This window comes from Rhipicephalus microplus, chromosome 3, assembly GCF_043290135.1.
Source record: "Rhipicephalus microplus isolate Deutch F79 chromosome 3, USDA_Rmic, whole genome shotgun sequence".
In the NCBI taxonomy this organism is placed as follows: domain Eukaryota; kingdom Metazoa; phylum Arthropoda; class Arachnida; order Ixodida; family Ixodidae; genus Rhipicephalus; species Rhipicephalus microplus.
The window spans coordinates 79,476,884-79,495,683 of record NC_134702.1 but is presented as its reverse complement, the minus strand read 5'-3'; the positions used below and the strand labels follow the sequence as shown (position 1 = coordinate 79,495,683).

The 18,800-nt window shown below is 43.8% G+C and overlaps 1 protein-coding gene across 1 annotated transcript in view; it reads left to right on the top strand.

Moving 5' to 3' along the window:
• LOC119173050 (rhomboid-related protein 2) overlaps positions 1–18,289 on the top strand; it is a 29,647-nt gene extending 11,358 nt beyond the window's left edge. Inside the window, exons 7-8 of the mRNA XM_075889883.1 lie at positions 365–465; positions 1,955–18,289. Of these exons, the coding sequence (XP_075745998.1) occupies positions 365–465; positions 1,955–2,266 (413 nt within the window). The 3' untranslated portion in view covers positions 2,267–18,289. The remainder of the gene's footprint in view (positions 1–364; positions 466–1,954) is intronic.
• The last annotated feature ends 511 nt before the right edge of the window (positions 18,290–18,800 follow it).

Below are 18,800 nucleotides of genomic sequence, written 5' to 3'. Positions count from 1 at the left end.
GTCAATGTTGAATGAAACGAAAAAGATTTGCCTCTGAATGTGCCTTTATTAGAATTCGGGTTTGAACATGCCAGTCTGACCTCTTCCTGGTGAGCCGTTAATGTCTCTAATGCTATTAATAATTGTATGTGTTTGGCATTGATGCTTCACACATAAGTCTTATAGGTGCATAGTGGCTGTGTGATCAAAAAGTTCTCCTTAGCCACTGCACTGAAGTCATATCGCAAGGTAACCACGAAATTTCGCTCATTTGCTTTATATCACTCAGCACTACTGGTTACTGCGGGTTGTTGTTATTATAAAAGACAGTGCCTGTCATGCAACTGTTTGCTTTGAAGTGGTCTGTCTTGTTTGTTCTTTCCAGGATCTCTTGGGTCATCGCTGTCAGACCCATCTGTGTTTCTTGCTGGAGCTTCTGGTGGCGTGTATGCTCTTATTGCTGCTCATTTGGCCACGCTTATTCTGGTAAGCTAACTATCAAGCAACCTTTATCAGACAATTGGAAACAAACAATATTTTTTGCTCCTTAGTGCCAAAATGGTCAATCTAGGACCTTTTGTGGATCCTTAATTGATGCGCTCTTTCGTTCGTCTGCCCCACCATACACACTAGATTCTCAGTGAAAACAGAGCCACTGCTTGATTGCTTTCGTACTCTGATTCAGCACCTCCATTCATCTCTCAGTAAATGGCACTCCTGTTAAACAGGATATATTTTCTAGGTCCCTCCAAGTTCTGTTTGATGAGCTTATTCTGGTAAGCCAACTATCAAGCAACCTTCATCAGACAATTGGAAACAAACAATATTTTTTGCTCCTTAGTGCCAAAATGGTCAATCTAGGACCTTTTGTGGATCCTTAATTGATGCGCTCTTTCGTTCGTCTGCCCCACCATACACACTAGATTCTCAGTGAAAACAGAGCCACTGCTTGATTGCTTTCGTACTCTGATTCAGCACCTCCATTCATCTCTTAGTAAATGGCACTCCTGTTAAACAGGATATATTTTCTAGGTCCCTCCAAGTTCTGTTTGATGACGATATGCCATATTCTTGTTCATTAGGACAAATCGGGATAATTAAATTGCAAGTGACCTACCACTCTGTGGCTCAGTGGCCGACTGCTACTTAGCGTGAGGTAGTAGATTCGACTCCCAGTGATGATGGCTAGATATCATTAGGACAAACTGCACAGATGTTTGTCTTCTTAACCCTATAGATGGTTGTTATTGGATTTCAGGTGAACGAAATAAATCTAGGCCACTTCCAATGCTGCAATTCCATAAGAAAAAAATTACAGTGGCATTTTTTAGACATTAACTGACACACTTAAAGGTGTCCTGTACCACTTCTTGCCTTACAAATTCACCGCCGCAAAAATTTTTAGAATTCGTCCAGTACAGTTACAAAGCTTTGTCGCACGCTGCAGTTTCTTTCTCTCTTCCCTCTTCCCAGTTGATGAAAGGGCTAGAAGCTAAGCACGGAGGGATGGCACGGTGGTCAGAAAATACGTAACATGCACCTTGTGACATTGAGCACTTTTTCTCTTTCTTTTTCTTCGAATACGGGGCTTTTCAATGCGATCGTGCACGCACACGTGGAGAAAACGTGACCTTCTGCAGTGGCCCCTGTAACGACAGAGTTTGCCATGCTCAAATCAGCTAATGGCTGATACAGTGGCTGTGATGAGTAATTTTTTAGTTTGGATCGTGATTTGTCGTGAGAAGAGAAAGCAATTTTGAAAATTTGCTGAAAGTTCATTGAAATTTATTTAAGTTATTTATTGACTTTGAAAATTTGTTTTGAATTCCAGGCTGCGTGCTGGGCTATAATAATTGGCTCGTGTGTTTTCGAAAGCTTGACTACCGATCGGCAGCGTTTTTTGACCATGCTCAAAAAGTGTTGCAGGGCCTCTTTAATAATATCATCTTTTTTTCTCCATTTCTCCCCCGTCTAGAACTTCAAGGAGATGGACTTTGCTTGGGTTCGCGTCATATTCCTTATAATATTTGGCAGCACGGACGTTGGTGTGGCTGTGTATACACGCTACATGGAGGGGGAAGAGGAGAATCGCGTGAGCTATGCTGCCCACCTGGCGGGTGCCACCGCAGGCCTCCTGCTCGGCCTTCCCACGTTGCGCAATCTTGTCAAGCACCGCTGGGAGGTGATCACGGGGTGGGTATTCTTTGCCGTGTTTGTTGTTCTCATTCTCGCTGCCGTCCTGGTGAATGCTTTTTACGAGGAATACTTTCCAAAGTCGGAGATGTGAGGGACCGGGGGCGGGAGCATTGTCATGGGGGAGAGCACACGGGCTTCTCTCGCCTTTCACAAGAGATTGTTGTGCTTGAAAGAACGGCTAACTACAATTTTGTGGGGAACGAAACTGTTTCTATTAACATGAGAACTACTGTACACAAGTTAAAGAATAAGGTCTGTTCAATCCATCTGCACCGCCTCAACCAGTTCACGAGGTGTCATGCTTTGCCACTCATGTCAGCAGTACAGCACTGGTCGTACTGTCGGGCTTTGTACAGCTGTTAAGCAGTACGTGTGCTCTGAACCTTGTGGTTCATTTTGAAAATTGTGGGACTGTTTCGTGATTGTTGTGCACACTCTGTGCTGATGGTGCCAGCTTGGCGCAAGTGCGCAGCTGAAATGCAATAGCAGATGACCTGGCACAACTATGTAGGCGTCATTTCAACTTTGCTCCCATGCACCAAGAGCTCCTGCGCGATGTGAGGTGTGTTTTAGAAGCAACAATATATGCAGTTTGCACCTTTCAAACTAAGATGAGCGTCAGGTACTGAGTGAGCAAAAGTGAGGCATACATGCCGAACTTGAACTTCACAATTTCTCATCTCCTCGTGCCCTCCGTAAACCGGTTTAGATTGGTGCAGGCAAATTGTACTGGCCTTTAATCGAAGGACTAGTCGAATAAGCTGCAGCATCGCTGTGGAAAGGAAGCTGTGCTCACTGCCATAGTAAGTATACAGCCATCGAAAACTTGGGCTTTCATGTTTGTGGGTTTAATTTGTGTAAAAAAAGAATTATTTTTAACCGGAGTGAACAAAGCACACCATTCTCACACAGCAAATATGTTCTACATGAAATTGATCCCTTCTGTCACTATGCCATGTGTCATGGTATGACTCTCGGCTCGGAAAATCTTGGTGCTGGCTCAATATTACAGTAAATACATGTTTGTAGACAATGATGAGCAGGGAAGGTGAGAGGGTGTATTGTGGCTTTAAGTGGAAAAACTGCTTTCAATTAGATGCAGCAATGGTCACATGAGCAGGAATTGTCGTTTTGCCTCTTGAAATGCCGTGCGCCAGTCGAGTTGGTTGTGCCAACCGTATTTTATGATAGGTGGCAGCCCCGCTCTACACCTATCCCCGAACTGGTGCCTACTTTTGGTACATAGGATGCTGAGATGCTTATCACCGTGTTTGAAAGACAGCGATGCACTACGCGGTACGGTGTTTGTGCTTGCGATGACTTCATCATAATTGAACAAATTTCATGCACACCTAATTAAACAATGTGTGTTGTGAGGCTAAATGGGCTCTGCAACACCTTTTTCACATTGCGCATGAAAATTTATGAACCATTAAAGTTAAATTGTAACTGTAGCATTGTTTATTTCTTTTTTTTCTACATTGTGATGGCATTGTTGCTCTGTTACAGTTGCTAATACGTATATCGTTGAGCCTAACAAATAATGACATTTTATCAACAAAAGAAATCTAGAAAAGAAATAACAACGGGTAACACTGATATGCTTGGGTATAGTGCATCACAGAAAGATGACAATGCCTATTTGCAATGAATCATAACATAAAGAAAATACTAGTGTATATATATTGTGGCTGTAAAATTCTGATAACATCTGAAAAAAATTACATTATTTGATTAACGGTAACTGCAACTGTGACAGAGCAACATTTCTGCTTTAAGTAGTAACTCAAACTGTAATACTGGTACTCCTTGCTGGTTACGTACCCATGACTGCCTGAAGGCTCTAAAAGTTTTATTGTCGCGTATAAAAACATGTTGCTGTACCCATTTAGCCATGTGTATTCACTGCTTACATGAAAACAGTGTGTGCCTTCTGCAAAGCAATTAGCATAATCATTTGGCAACCAGAAAAAAGCTAATTATGCAATTTTACATTAAAATTTCTGCATGTGTAAGTAATTCACTGGGAACAAACACCTCCTGCTTTGCTTAGGCAGAAACTGCCATTGACGAAATTTTGTGAAGTCATGTGCTATAGTTTGTCTCTAATCTTTCATGTGTGTCTCACTCCATGCCGTACACATCCAAAGATTGTTATTTTTATAGATAGGCAACATGTGTTCCGATATTGCTGACACTTCTGTTAATCACCAGGGAAGCCGTGGCTGCATTTTGAACAAATCAACTTGATCAAAACAATCAACAATGAATGTTTATTTTGTGTTATACTTTCTGATTAGTGATTCCTTGTGAATGACTGTGAAAGAAGCACAACCAGATTTTTATATTTATGTCTTGAATATCCTTAAAAAAGTGATACTTTTACAGTTTTGCTTTATCTAGATCAAATTGTTTTTGGTATAATGTTTCAATTTTGTACTCTTATTTTGTGTCGCTGGACAAATTGGAGAGCAGTGATCATACGTTCTACTTTTAGGCTAGTGTAATATAATGAAATAGTACTTTAGAACAAGCGATGAAAATAAGGAAAGCAAAGTGTCTATTTTGGAAAATTTTTTAACCTGTGTGCCTTGCTGAATTGCAGCGCACTTCGGTGTTCTTTTTTCCCTCCACTTGCTGTGAAACTTTCAGAAGATGCATCCATAAACTGAGCACTTCATTTAATGTACTATTCTTAAACTGAGCACGAAGAAAAAGGATGCACATGTGCAGCCTAGGACTGCGAGAGAAGGTGAGGAAGTCGGGAATGTTAAGGGCAAGATGGCTCGATGTCTGATTTCTAGCATTAGCTCATAGTTTTTTTTACATTCATGGTGCTGAAATCCTTATGCGGAGTGTACCCGTTTCTACACATTACTCGAGGCATCTTCTACTCCTCCACGTCCACGGGTGGCGAGGGTCGACAGACTGACGAGTGCTTCACTGATTGTTACTGGAGAAGCCAGATGCCTACATACTCACAGCCGAAAAGCTTGAATCATGGATCGTCTCTCAAGGCCAAACGTACAGCTCAACACTCCCAGAACACCAAGCTGCTACAGAAGGACTGAACGCAGACAATGCCAAGCTCACAGGTTTTCCGACTGCCTCAACGCGAGTAATCTGACACTTTCAAGTATCAATGCCGCTTTCGAAGACCACATTCCCGATGATGAGCTGGGAGCAGAATATAGCGCTGCAGCTGAGTATAACGATCTGTGAGCCTGAAAAAACCTTCCTCAGGTCATGTCAGTAAACGATGTAAGAGGCCTTTAGAAGTTGTCCGATGCCACGCAGCTGCAGAATAGCAGACGAAAACGCTCATTGATATCGCGAAGTTTAGCAGTCTTCAAAAGCTTCTGCGCGTACCAGCTTGGATCTTGCGATTTGTGAATCAATGTTCGAGATGCTCTGTAGTGAATTCGGTCGCAATATCAGAAGAAGAGATAGTAAATGCCGAAAAGTCTTGGATATGTCACGTATAATGAGAGGCTTTTCTTGCGGACATACAGCAGATCATGAATGGGAAAGCTCCTCATAAACACTGTTTTGAGAGACTTTTATCCTTTCAGCAATTAAAGTAGACAGCTTCGACTCGTAGGGCGATTTGAACGAATTGATGGTATATACAAAGAGAAGTATCCCATTATTTCACCGAGACGCAACCACTTTATTGTTCATAATTATAGAGGTGCACTGCAAAGCATTGCATGGAGGCATTTCTAGTACCATTGTAGAAGTTTGCAAGCCTCACTGGATTATTTGTGCTCATTGAGAAATTAAACGAGTCATGCATGCTTGTTTTCTGTGAAAACAGCATTGCACGAATCTGGTGAAAGTGCTGTATGCTTCACTGCCACTCGATCTAATTGTCTCTTCAAGGCCGTTGGTAGTAACAGGGATCGATTTGGCAGGACTTCTTCATATTGTAACGAATGTAGCAGCCTCACAACAAGGATGTTCTATTTACACGGTTTATTAAGGGCAGACTTGTGCCCAAAGTGAACGACGCACAGCAATCAAGAAGATTCGAAGGTCGGTAGTCCTCGTGAGCCTCTGCCTCGAGCACCCTCGTTCTCTTCTTCTTCATGCGCGTTGGCTGTTCGGTGGAGTACCGCGCGCATGCAGGGCCGGCTCGTCATTGCGGCTGGCTTCGTCACTCATAGTTGTGCCGTTAGTGTTTCTCTGGTTCCCGACGTCTGCGTTTCGTGGAGCAATGGTAATTTCCTGTGGCATTATCCTCCCTCTCAAGAGGCATCGCCCCGATGCTTTCGATGATAATGTATGCAGCGTTTCCGTCTCGGAAGGTTTGTAAGAGTGAAATGGTTGTACAGCAAACAAGTGGGGTGGCTAGTCTTCGTATCAGTCGTAGTACGGTTTCATGCACACAATGTGTACGCGCTCGGTGGGGTTGCGTCGTTTGGAATGACAATGTCCTGTAGGCTTGACTTCATAAACGAGGTCGCTGAGTCGCTGTACTACCTCGTAAGGACCGAAATATCCACAAATGAGTTTTTCAGACAGGCCTCGTCGTCGTACTGGGGTCCATATCCACACTTTGTCACCAACTTCATACCGTGTTTCACGTCTTCCTCGGTTGTAGTGGTCGGCATCGATTCGTTGTTGGTGACATATTCGGTACCTTGCTAATTGGCGGGCCTCTTCCGCTCTCTCTATATAGTCATCGAGATCAGAAGGGTAGTCATCTTGATCTATAGGTAATATAGCAACCAGTGTTTTGGTAACTACACGACCGTAAACTAGTTGAAACGGGGTAATCTTGGTAGTCTCTTGTACGGCGGTGTTATAGGCGAAGGTGACGTAAGGTAAAATTTCGTACCACTTTTTGTGTTCGACGTTCACATACATATATATCAGGTCAGCTAGAGTTCTGTTAAGGCGTTCAGTCAGGCCGTTGCTTTGAGGGTGATATGCGGTAGTTTTCCTGTGAACAGTGTGGGTCATGTTCAGCAGGCATTCCATGAGTTCAGCCGTGAAAGCCGGTCCGCAATCGTTGATTACAACAGTCGGAGCGCCATGCCGTAGGACTATGCTCTGTACAAAGAATTTGGTGACCTCAGCGGCCGTTCTTCGATGCAAGGAGTCTGTTTCCGCGTATCTCGTTAAATAATCAGTCACTACAACGATCCACTTCTTGCCAAGTAAAGATGTCGGGAATGGTCCAAGGAGGTCCATTCCAACTTATTGGAAAGGTGCTTTCGGTGGGTCTATCGGGTGCAGAAGGCCCGCTGGCTTAGCACGAGGCGCTTTCCGTCTTTGGCACTCCCGGCATGTTCTGACATAGCGCTGTACTGAAGACAATAGCTGGGGCCAAAAATAGTGCAGACTAATACGTGCAAGCGTTCGAGTGACCCCCAAATGTCCAGACGTAGGCTCATCGGGGCACGCTTGTAATATTTCTTGCCGCATAGTTGTGGGAACAACAAGCAGAAACTTTTCACGGTTGGGCTTAAAGTTTCTGTTGTAGAGGACATTTCCTCGGAGGCAGAACGATGCGAGGCATCGAGAAAATATACGAGGTACTTGTACGTCAGCTCCTTTCAGGTGTTTGATGAGCGGGAGCAATTCTTTGTCCCCATGTTGAAATTCGGCTATCTGAGAAGTCTCGACAACAGCCATGAATGGAAAGTCCTCTTTATCTGATAGTGCTGTGTCTGCAGGTGTCCGTGACAAACATTCGGCGTCGGTATGCTTCCTGCCAGATTGGTATACCACAGTTATGTCAAATTCTTGCAGTCTGAGGCTCCACCTTCCTAGTCGTCCGGACGAATCCTTGAGGTTGGCGAGCCAGCAAAGGGCATGGTAATCGCTGAATGCCTTGAATGGTCTACCATACAGGTAAGGCCGAAACTTACTGATGGCCCAGACGACGGCAAGGCATTCTTTCTCTGTAGCCGAATAATTGGTCTCCGGTTTTGTTAGAGTCCGGCTAGCGTATGCTATCACCATTTCTTCGCCATTCTGCCACTGTATTAGGATGCATCCTAGGCTGATGTTACTGGCGTCTGTGTGTATTTCCGTGTCAGCTCTTTCATCGTAATGAGGAAGGATTGGGGGCTCTTGCAACCGTTTTCTTAATTCGTTGAAAGCGCTTTGTTGCTCGGTTTCCCACTGGAAAGATACATCTTCTCTCGTAAGTTTCATCAAGGGTTCTGCAATCTGCGAGAAATTTCTGACAAATCGTCTGTAGTAATCACAGAGACCTAGGAATCTCGGTACTGAGTTTTTGTCTGCTGGCACCGGGAACCTTGCAACGGTGGCCGTCTTTTCGGGATCAGGGTGCACACCGTGGGCGCAGACAACGTGCCCAAGGAATCGAAGCTCTTCGAAACCGAATTGGCACTTCTCTGGCTTGATGGTTAAATCTGCCGAACGAATTGCTTCTGACACTGTTCGCAGGCCCTTGATATGCTCCTCGAATGTAGCGGCGAAGATGACCACATCGTCAAGGTGCACTAAGCAACACTGCCACTTCAATCCGGAAAGTACAGTGTCCATCATGCGTTGGAACGTTGCCGGCACACAACAGAGACCAAAAGGGAGTGCCTTAAACTCATAGAGTCCGTCCGTGGTAACAAAAGCAGTCTTCTCGCGATCAGGTTCATCAACTTCGATCTGCCAGTATCCACTTTACAGATCTAGTGATGAGAAGAACTTGGCACACCGAAGTCTGTCTAATGTGTCGTCAATACGCGGGAGAGGATATACATCCCATTTAGTTACAGCATTTAATTTCCGGTAGTCGACGCAAAATCTTAGCGTGTTAACCTTCTTGACAAGTACTACAGGAGATGCCCACGGGCTGCTAGAAGGTTGAATAACATCATCTTCAAGCATCCCCTGTACTTGATTCTTGATAACTTCCCTTTCTTTCGGTGAAACGCAGTACGGGTGCTGGCGTACCGGCCTGGTTGTCTCTTCTGTTACGATCCCGTGTTTTGCAATGGCCGTGCGTCGTACCTTTGAACTATTGGAGAAACAGCTGCCAAATTCCCGTACAAGGTCGTATAGCTGTTGACGTTGGATCACTGAAAGGTTAGGATTTACGGATATTACGTCGCAGACATCAGATGTTGGTTTCATATCCGTTGACGTTGTTTCAAGGCTGCATATTTCTGTGGCTTCACAAACCTCATGAAGAAAGGCTATGGCTGTCTCCTTTGCAATGTGCTGGAATTCGTTCCCGAAATTTGTCAGGAGGATGTCTGCGTACCCGTTTCGTAGCTGGATAATCCCCCGTGCCACACAAACACCTCTTTTCAGGAAAACATCCATGTTGCTGTCTGCCACACCTTCGTAGTCGCCAAACGTATCATTTCTGACTAGAACCATTACACTGCTCTGCGGTGGTACAGTCACATCATCATTGACAATGCGCAGTGGTGTGGCGTATTGCTCGTCTGCTCGAGCTACCTTTATAGCTTGTTCCGTCGAAAATGATACGCTGGACCTCTGCAAATTAATAATGGCACCATTTGCTTGCAGAAAATTCATTCCGAGTATAACTTCTCTCGAACATACGGGCAGGACAACAAAGTCACCAACATAAGTGTAACCTCGTATGTCAACTCTTGCAGCACATCTGCCAAGAGGCGTAATAAGGTGACTGCCTGCCATACGCACTTGAGGTCCACTCCATTCGGTCAGAACTTTCCTGAGGCACTTTGCTAAATCGTAGCTTATCACAGAGTAATCCGCACCGGTATCGATTAAAGCCATGAGCTCTAGTCCGTCAATTACCAACGGCAAGTCTGAAGTTATCTTCTCATTACTGCACTTCTTTACCTGGAGACGGTCGTTGTCGTCGTCGTCACGCTGGTGTCGCAGTGGAGGATCTTCGTATTTCGAATCACCAGCGGCCTCGCCTCCACAGGTCGCCCACTTCAGTTTCCCGGGTTTGGACTAGGCGAACAATGCCTAGGTGCATTTGGAAAGGAACGTAGGCTTGGCGAGCTCTGACGTAGCGGGGATGGTGACCGTGGTTGATGACGACGATGCAGGTCGAAGCTCTGACATGAGCACAAGTATTCCTCGATGTCGGACAGCCTTTCGTCGTTTCGCGGACACGGTGCGTTGACCGCAAATCCTCGAAGACCAGCTTGACGATATCGGCAAAACCGGTACAGATAGCCAGCCTCACCACAGTGGAAGCACAGGGACCTCAGAATAAGTTACCGCGCGTCGTGTCGGTGGTGCATCCCTCTGCAGCTCCCGTATGGCCTGCCGAATTTCTTCTCGGACAACATCCGCAATAGACAGTTCCGGTGAAGCAGGTGGCTGCAGCTTGCGTAGTTTCTCCCTGACAACTGACCAGACGAGCGCCCGCAGAGTGTCAAGATTATCGACAACATTTGCCGAGAAGACCCCTGCTGATGTACAGGCTACGTCACGATTGTATTGCCGGGCTCTCTGCTGCAGCGTCGTTTCTATTGTTGTTGCTTTCGACCGAAACTCGGCAACAGTGCGCGGCGGATTGCGAACGAGTCCCGCGAACAGCTCTTGTTTTACCCCATGCATGAGATGACGCACCTTCTTGTCTTCAGTCATGCTGGAATCAGCTCGCTTGAACAGGCGGGACATGTCTTCTATGTACATAGCGACAGTCTCATTTGTGCGTTGATTTCGTGCACGAAGAGCTGCTTCTGCCTTTTCCCGGCGATCATTGTTGCCAAACGTACACAGTAGCTGCCACCAGAACTCTTTCCAGGACGTCAAAGATGCGTCGCGGTTTTCGTACCACAATCGCACTGTGTCTTCCAAAGAGACGTACACGTTGCGCAACTTGCCTGCTTCGTTCCATTGGTTTATGTTCGCCAGCCTCTCGAAATGATCCAGCCAGTCTTCGGCGTCCTCGAACGGGTCACCATGGAACACCTTCGGTATGACAGGTTGGCTGACAATGAGCTGGGATGGTGCAACTTGGCTGGTCATGGTGGTGGCGTTTCTTGTCTCCGTCGCTCATGCCCTTGGCACAGGGAGAAGTGGTCCAAATTCTGGTGAATCCCCTCAATTACGGCGACTGGTCTGTTGGTGCACCGGCGTAAGCTCCACGGCTTGCGTATGGTCAGAGCTTGGACTTCGCTCTCTCTTGGTGTTTGGAATCATCTACCCCGCACCTCCACCAGAAAACGTAATGAATGTAGCAGCCTCACAACAAGGATGTTCTATTTACACGGTTTATTAAGGGCAAACTTGTGCCCAAAGTGAACGACGCACAGCAATCAAGAAGATCCGAAGGTCGGTAGTCCTAGTGAACCTCTGCCCCGAGCACCCTCGTTCTCTTCTTCTTCACACGCGTTGGCTGTTCGGTGGAGTACCGCGCGCATGCAGGGCCGGCTCGTGCATTGTGGCTGGCTTCCTCGCTCGTAGTCGTGCCGTTAGCGTTTCTCTGGTTCCCGATGTCCGCGTTTCGCGGAGCAATGGTAATTTCCTGTGGCAATATAAAGCAGAGGACTCTCACTGACCAACCTGCAAAAGATACATATTGTTGTTCACGTGTGCCACCGGCCAAAACGTGCATCTAATATTGATGAATGGGCTTTCAACTGAAACCTCCTTTTCGACATTCTGACGATTCCTTGCTCATAGAAGAGCGCTGCTGACGCTATATTCGGACAACACACTGACCTTCAAAAAGGCTTCACGAGACCTGAAAGAAGTATGGAAGGCCATGAAAAGATATCCTTTTGTGACCTTTCTTGCTGCACACTGCATAGTACAGTCGAAGTTTATTGTGCCAGGAGCGCCTTGGTGGGGGGATTGTAGGAGAGGTTGGTATGGCCAATCAAGTGTTCACTGCACAAAGTGCTTGGAAAGAGTTACCTCAACAGCGAAGAGACTGATACAATACTACTTGAAGTAGAAGCAGGGATCAATTTATGGACTTTGACCTATTTCTGTACTGATGCAGCAGAAGCTTTGCCAACGTGCTTCGCCCATTTTCTGGTCAGACATTGATGAATTGCTTCTTCAGGGCCACATAGCTTTGATTTGCGCCCAAGAAACAACGAGCAACCTGACGAGAAAGTTGAGGTATCGTCAAAAACTGGGGATCACCTGTGGATACGATGGAGAAAGGAGTACCTGCTGGAGCTGCGCACTTTTCATTGATATCCATCCTGTACCAGCAAGGACAAAGAAGTGGATGACGTCGTTCTTGTTGAAAAGCCTTGCGTTTCAAGGTGCATCTGGCCCCTTGGCCATGTGGTTGAAGTTTTTCCTGGTCAAGACGGTGTAGTACGGGCCTGGTGAGTCAAGACACAAGACGGAAACATTCTGTGGAGACCAGCAGAGAAGCGTTACAAGCTCGAGATAGCCTGCAACTTTTTTGGGCGGGAGGATAAAGAAAAATAAACGTCTGCAGCCTAGGACTGCGAGAAAAGATTAGAAAGTTAGTAATGCTAAGGGCAAGATGGCTCTCCCTGTCGGATTTTTAGTGTGAGCGTATATGTAGTTATCTTACAAGCACATTAGTTAATGCTGTAATGTTATTCTTATATCTTTGTTTATTCATTAGTTGCATACAGTTCTGGCTCTCTTCAGTTTCTGATCAATGCCTCAGGGTGATCAACATTGCCACCACATTTAGGTTTTTCAGTGTCGGAACAAAATCTTGTGATGTCAGTGCACTCGACCAGTTTGCACTACTTCACATCTTTGAATCTGTTCCACTTACCATTCTCATAAAGGTGCCTGAAAGCAATGGTATGGAGGGTACCCCATGCGTATAGTGTGGTGCTAATTCTGGTATGTTTAATGGACTACGCATATCTATAAAGAAATCAGTTTCGACAGTGACATAGCTAGGTTATAGCGTCACTTAAATGATGTCAAGTAGGGGTGTGCAAATAGAGAATTTGGAAACTGTCATGTGTCATGTCTTCAGTCATGAAGCTGCAAGCAGTTGTAGTCCCCAGCTTCAGTTATTACAAGAAGCTGATTAATGCGAAACAGCTTTATCATAGTAAAAGGCGAGCAAGAGTGGAGTTTTCAAGAGAAACATGTTTATTCAGCAAATAATATAGTGTCGGTAGTCTCATAAAAGCCTCAGCTGTGTGCCAATTACTCTAGAAATTAAAAGAACAATAATTTTTAGCTGTTCGAAATTTCTTTTGCTTTGCAGTTCTCCCTTCAGTGCCGATTATACGAAAAACATTCGGTATTTTGAATAGTTTTTGAATATGGTACTATATTCTATTTGAGTACTGAGTGGAATATGGTACTGTTTCATTCTTTATTTGAAATTTTTGAATATTCACACAGCCCTAGTATTAAAAAATGGTATTGCGAAAAATGACCGTGTCTATACTTTTCCTTGCTGCCAGCCATTGCTCCACTGTTGTTGTTTTAGGGCAACAATGGGAAGCCAAATACGACAATCGTTACATGAGGCGGGAGAAAGCTTTAATAAAAAAAAGGGGGGGGGGGGGGGGAGGCTGCTTCTGTCTGTCCAACTTATTCAAGGTCATGTAACTTTTCATTGTGTTGTGCTAGAAGACGAGTTGTGTTTATTGAATGCAAAAATTAATGTTGGACAATTTATCCAATGTTTCATTTCTATTCAGATTCCAACAAAGTTGCTCATAGGAGTTTGAAGGAGAAAGTCTATTCTCATGTGTTTTGCTCACTTTTTTATTTGTTTCTCAAACTAGTCTTATCACAGAAACAATGGCAGATACTAGTGCAAAGAGACTAGGTAAACTTTATTTTTTGCTCTGGCACATTTTTGAAACACGTTCCTAATAATGCAATTTTATTTCCTTCATGAAAGGTTATTGACATTCATAGCAAGGTTCTGCAAAACTTACTAACCAAAAATACAGATAGCCTGAATTTACAGTACCGAACTCAAAGCGTAGAGTTATTTCACGAAGCAAGATATGTGTACAATACTAAAGTATTTTATAAATCTATGCAAAGTGGGGTGTAAAAATGCAAATGGCATCAGATGAAACCCCAGATGAATGTAACTTTAAGTTGAGCTAAGGAGATGACATGTGTATGATGTTTCCAAATCTGCAGCCTATTTTATACCTGAGTGGATGCATGAAGGTAAAACTATTTTACCTCTGTGGATGCGTTTTACCTCCGTGTAGGCACGCTAGCCTACACTGCATTGCCTTTCACTTATCATACCTATTACATGTTGTTTCCTGCTTCCCTTAGCTACTAAAAAATTATGTTTTAGCAAACTGCATTGTACCAAGAGTGATCAATGAATATAGCCAGCAATGAAGTCAGACAAATCATTGTATTTCACGGGAGAAAGAAAAAAAGATGACAGTGATTTCATCTCGAGTGAGTATGGATGATAATGCTATGAAAATTATTCCAAGATTCATTTCTGTGTACTGTTCTTGCCATTGCGAATGCTCAGGATTTGTTTCTAGCTTCTTGCGCTTTCCACGGACAGCCTTATTTATTTGTCTACTTAATCATTGGAGCTGCGCAAAAGCAGTCTTGTGCATTTTGACATTGTAATCGTTTCTCAGTTCTCACACTTGAAATGTCACAAAACATAGAAGACAAAATGAAACAAGACATCTATGATAAAAAAAAAAAGAGCATGTGCTAATCTTTTGGCTTTTGTGTAGAAGCAAAATCGCAAGCATCTTAAGTGATGAGTCATTGCATTAATGGCCCATTTTCCCTTGAAAGGTGATTGCATTACTCAGGAATAGCATAATGCACTGCTGTATTTGCATTATAAATGCAGCATAATGCACTGCTATATTAGTGCTTATTGTAAATGCATCTTTCATTGCTTGAGTTTAGTGCTTGGTGTGTGTTTGAAATATTTTTGGGTCATGGGCAAATTGTATTGCTGCTCTTTATGTGTAATTGTGAGCTTTTTACACGTCAAGCTCCATACTGTCCGCTCCGTATCTGTTTTTACAAATATAAGACAGTAACTTATTAAGTGTGCCTCTATCTGCTTTGCAAGTTAGCGTTCATTTCAGAACGAGCTTGCTATGCCTTTCGATGTGCCTCGCCATGCTTGTTGAGTGCTGTAGTGAGTGACTTGAGGTCAACGACAAAATATTATATGCACCTTCTTTTAATATATTTTATACCTATTCCCTTTTCATACAATGAAGTCTTGATATGTAGTAGGGACGTTTCATACGTGACGTTCGACGGACTGACGACTCGTTCACTACCGTAAATTACTAGCAGAGTCGCAAACTATTTAAGTGAATGTTTTGTTTACTGGGAGCATCACGTTTATCTTTGCAAAATTAAACTACCTTAAGGCCTTGTAAACATGCCAGAACATAACACCAATGGGTTTGATTTTACAGCTATGGGTTGACATAGTATAACTATGTTTGTTGTTTTATTTTGATGGAAACTTTTTTTTTCATTATTCTATCGATAGGCGCTGCTTGTTAGGGAGACAACCTGCAAAATGTTTTATGAGAATTTTTTTACTTTTTTAAAAGTTTCGCAGGTGGTGCTTTGTATGAGTGGAGCTTTTGTGTTGTGCTTGTCTATGCAGTAATTGTAGTGAACCAGGAAATTGTCACAAATGTTTTGGGAACTCTTCAACGAATACTAAGCTGGTTAACTGGTGTTTTTATATATTTAAAAGCCCTTCTTCTAAATGCTTGCCACATACAGCTCTGTGTTCACTCTTAAATACCTGGCTTGTTAATCAGACCAATTTGAATTTCTTGGTCAACATGAAAATAAAGGGGCAGTTTAATCTGATGTGCCAGTGAGGCACACATGAAAGAAACTACAGGCCTTCACGTGTACGCTGTAATTCCATGTTGAAATGCTGATGAAAGCTTTGTGCTCTAATGTACTTAGGACACAAAGGGAGGACGTAACATACCATCAGGCAAACAAATAAAAAGGCATTTATTGTTCACACTATAAGCTAGGTAGTCATATTTCCGAATCAATTTAGCATGCCGTTGTAACAAGTTGCATAATTTACGCACTGTCACTTTCTAGGCTGACACATTGAACAAATAATTAACATTTGCCTGCCGGAATCGCTTGCCTATCTTCCTATCTTGTTCAGTAGTGAAGTTTCACAAACAGGGGTGCTTTCAAGAGACGGCTGAAAACTTGAATATCAATTCTACTTACACCAGTTGCTTGCAGTGGTATTATTTGGCTTACATTTTTACTCTAGAGAGCCTTTCTTTGAAGAGGCACTAAGGAGGGTACTGTACAGCACTCGCAATGCATCCTTCCCGCTTGACTAGCGGTTGTGTGTTGCTACCAATGTATACTATTGTACATTTTTGCTGTGAATAGGCATGGGAACTTGACTGCGAACCACATTTTTGCTCGAGATTCATTGTAGTACGTGGTTCGACTGCTACACGCACTTACATAAGCCAGGCTGCCGTACAGTTTCTTGTCTTTCATTGTTGCTTCCTGTTTCTGCCGTTGTGACGTGTGGTAGCGGTTTTGCAAATGTCGCACGCTATGCTTGTGTGCCATTGTGAGCTTGAGATAGTGCAGGTGAACCTTTCATCTGTGCTTGAATGCTGTAATGGTCTGGCCTTTCTTTGTATCGGCTGCTCTCATGCTCGATCATTGTTGAAAATTTGAATATTAGTTATACCTGCACTAGCTATTTACAATGGGGTGTTATTTGACATATGTTTATTGCTCCAAGGAGCAACTTGTTGTTGTCGCTCATCACATGTGTGAAGACATATGCCTTTTCTGGTGCTCAGCAACATTTTGTTTGTTCCTTGCTTGTGTGAAACGTACTCTTTATTTACTTTCAGGTAATGTGCTTTAGTGTAATCTTACGGCATGTTTGCTAGCTCATTTTTAGCTCATCATTTGCAATAACGCCTACCTGGTGGATCGTGATTAATTATGCTCAAGGCCCATTTTTTTTTAAGGTTGGGTGTTAACCGCTTCATAAAATAGGAATACGTAGTGCTGTTTTGTGAGATGTTGAAATTTACTGTGCAGATAACCTTTACACCATCTGCACTGTGTAGTTCTAGAGTGTCGCGTGTGTCACTGTACCAAACGACGGTGCATGCCGTGGCTGTACGCCCATTTGTACACTCCCATTTACGCACTATTGCGGACAAACAATGCACAAGCAGGGTAGTGCTTACCAGATCATGCTCTTTGTTTTTGCCATTATGAGCCGCATCAATGTTATTTTGGCCGGCACATTTTCCTACGCCGTCTTTTTTGTGCCCAGAGCATCAAACTGATCACTTGATTTGGTTTCTTGCATGAGGTTGTCTCTTCCCATTTCACTTGTTGTCAATGTGCTATAATACTATTAACAGTTTGCCAATCAAGCTGCAAATCTACCTATATAGCTGGCCTAATGAGATGCTGTATGTAATGGCAATATATTCTTAATTAGAGCTAACAGACAAGAAAGCCATAGAAGGTATAAGGGATGTTAGTTGCAACTATGATATATGTGAAGAAAGTAAAGTGAACAAGAAGATAACTTGCCGTTGGCAGGTGCCGAAGCTGCAACGTTCAAATAACTCGTCCGACGCTCTACCAACTGAGCTATGGCGGCAGCGATAATCCCGTCCACTTTATTATATAACTGTATTTTATACTGCCACGTGAAACTGTATGGCTGTATTTCTGAAGGCACTAACTGTGACGATGGTGGTTTTATTGAAATATAATTTACAATGATTTTTCTTACATTTTCTTTTTTAACACTGCAAATATACTCTGCCATGAGGCAGACACGAAGTAAACATCGAACTAATATATGTAGAACCTGTCGTGAGGAACTGTGTTCCTGCAGCTTGTTTTCTTTGACTTGTCGCACCACAGTGTGCCGCCTTTTAAGGTGTGTAATTAAGGCCACATATTTTATAGGTTAGTTAGGCTGTTACTGGAAATGCATATGTTATTTGGGAATGGCACAATCCTTCCTTCCTGCAGCTGGTATAATTTATATAAATGCGTTCAAAATCATTTAGCAGTTACAGTAAAGTTTATACTAAAGAAATTCAATTTCTCAGGTGTTATTGATTTTTATTGTGGGTCAAAGTGCTTATCGGGTTGTGGTTTTTGTCATGTCTAGTCAAGCGGTTTGTCGTGTGGCAATGAATAAAGTATTTTTTGTCGTCTTGTCCTTATTGTGGTCTCATTGTAACTTTATGGTTACACCAATGTAACGGTTTAGTTCAATGCTGATAGAAATGTAGCCGCTAAATTCCCTGTGTAGGGGAGCATACGCACCAACGCGTATGCGCCTTCAGAAGAGAACAAAAAGCCCCGTGCTATGATTGCGCGAGAGCCTGTGCCGCCTTTGCCAGACTTGCCGTATGGCCATTTTTTTGTTGCAACCTCGTTGCGACTTCTCTGCTCGAATAAACATCATCTCATTTGGTGGAGGCTGCTGAGATCCTCAAGCAGACCTGGAGCTCCGCTATCGCAAGTTGGCTGAGAGACCACTGCGAAACATGACTGACGCAGTCGCCAAACCGCCCATCCCAGCCCAGCCAGCACCATCGGCTGCCCCGTCTACCTGCCCCGGCGCCCCGCCAACGGGACCCACCAATCTTCAGCGGCAGTGGTGAGCAAGATGTCGAAGACTGGCTCTCCTTGTACGAACGCGTAAGCGCCAGCAACAAGTAGGACAA